Source organism: Diutina rugosa, assembly GCF_008704595.1.
Source record: "Diutina rugosa strain CBS 613 chromosome Unknown scaffold20_size193122, whole genome shotgun sequence".
NCBI classification, from domain to species: domain Eukaryota; kingdom Fungi; phylum Ascomycota; class Pichiomycetes; order Serinales; family Debaryomycetaceae; genus Diutina; species Diutina rugosa.
In genome coordinates, this window is record NW_022995162.1 from 21,039 (window position 1) to 21,711 (window position 673).

The following is a 673-nucleotide window of genomic DNA, read 5'->3' on the forward strand; positions in this document are numbered from 1 at the left end:
GTCGTCGTGAGTCGTAGTCGTGAGTCGTCGTATTATCGAGGGCCTGCCCCACGGAAATAAAAGGTTGATAAAATCCTTAAAGTGGTTAGATGTTGATGGCGTCCTCCAAGCCCATGTCGTCGAACATGAGGTCGTAGCTGGCGGCGTCGCCCATGAGGAACTGGTCCTTCTCCAACGGGAGGGGCACCGAGCCGTCCTCGGTCGGCAGCGGGTGCAGCTGGCCGTACAGGTGCAACGAGAGCATCAGCAGAGGCAGCGTCAACGTCAGCATCTTGTCCTTGAGCGCCGACGACAACACGAACTCGTCGAACAGCAGCTGGTACTCACGGTGGGGTAGAAGGGGGCTTTTGTTGGGGCTGTTGACGAGTGAAACTGTAGGAGTGGTAAACTGGCCACACCGGCCCGGGCCTTTTGGGTCAACCACCATCTCCGGCTTGAACCGCTTCCCCAGCGGCAAGAGGTCGTCGACGAGTTGGGGCTCGCGTTTCACGGTGATGGCGCCGGGTAAGTGGTGGCTGTGGGGGTTATTGGTGGTCAATTGTGTCGGCGCCATGGCGGCGGCGTTAACGGCGGTGGCAGCGTTGGCAGCGTTGGCGGCAAGCTGGTGCGGCGGGTGGGGGATGCCGTGGGAGTGGTGGTTGGGCTGGCCCATAGGGTTAATGCTACCGGCACC

The 673-nt window shown here is 60.9% G+C and overlaps 1 protein-coding gene across 1 annotated transcript in view; it reads right to left on the reverse strand. All coding sequences in view use genetic code 12, as the record gives it.

Annotated features, from left to right (window-relative positions):
* Positions 1–85: 85 nt before the first annotated feature.
* Positions 86–673, reverse strand: part of GAL4 (galactose-responsive transcription factor) — a gene marked incomplete at both ends in the record, with an annotated part of 1,035 nt that continues 447 nt past the window's right edge. The window contains one exon of the mRNA XM_034156583.1: positions 86–673. This exon is cut by the window's right edge and continues 447 nt beyond it. Within this exon, the coding sequence (XP_034011360.1) occupies positions 86–673 (588 nt within the window).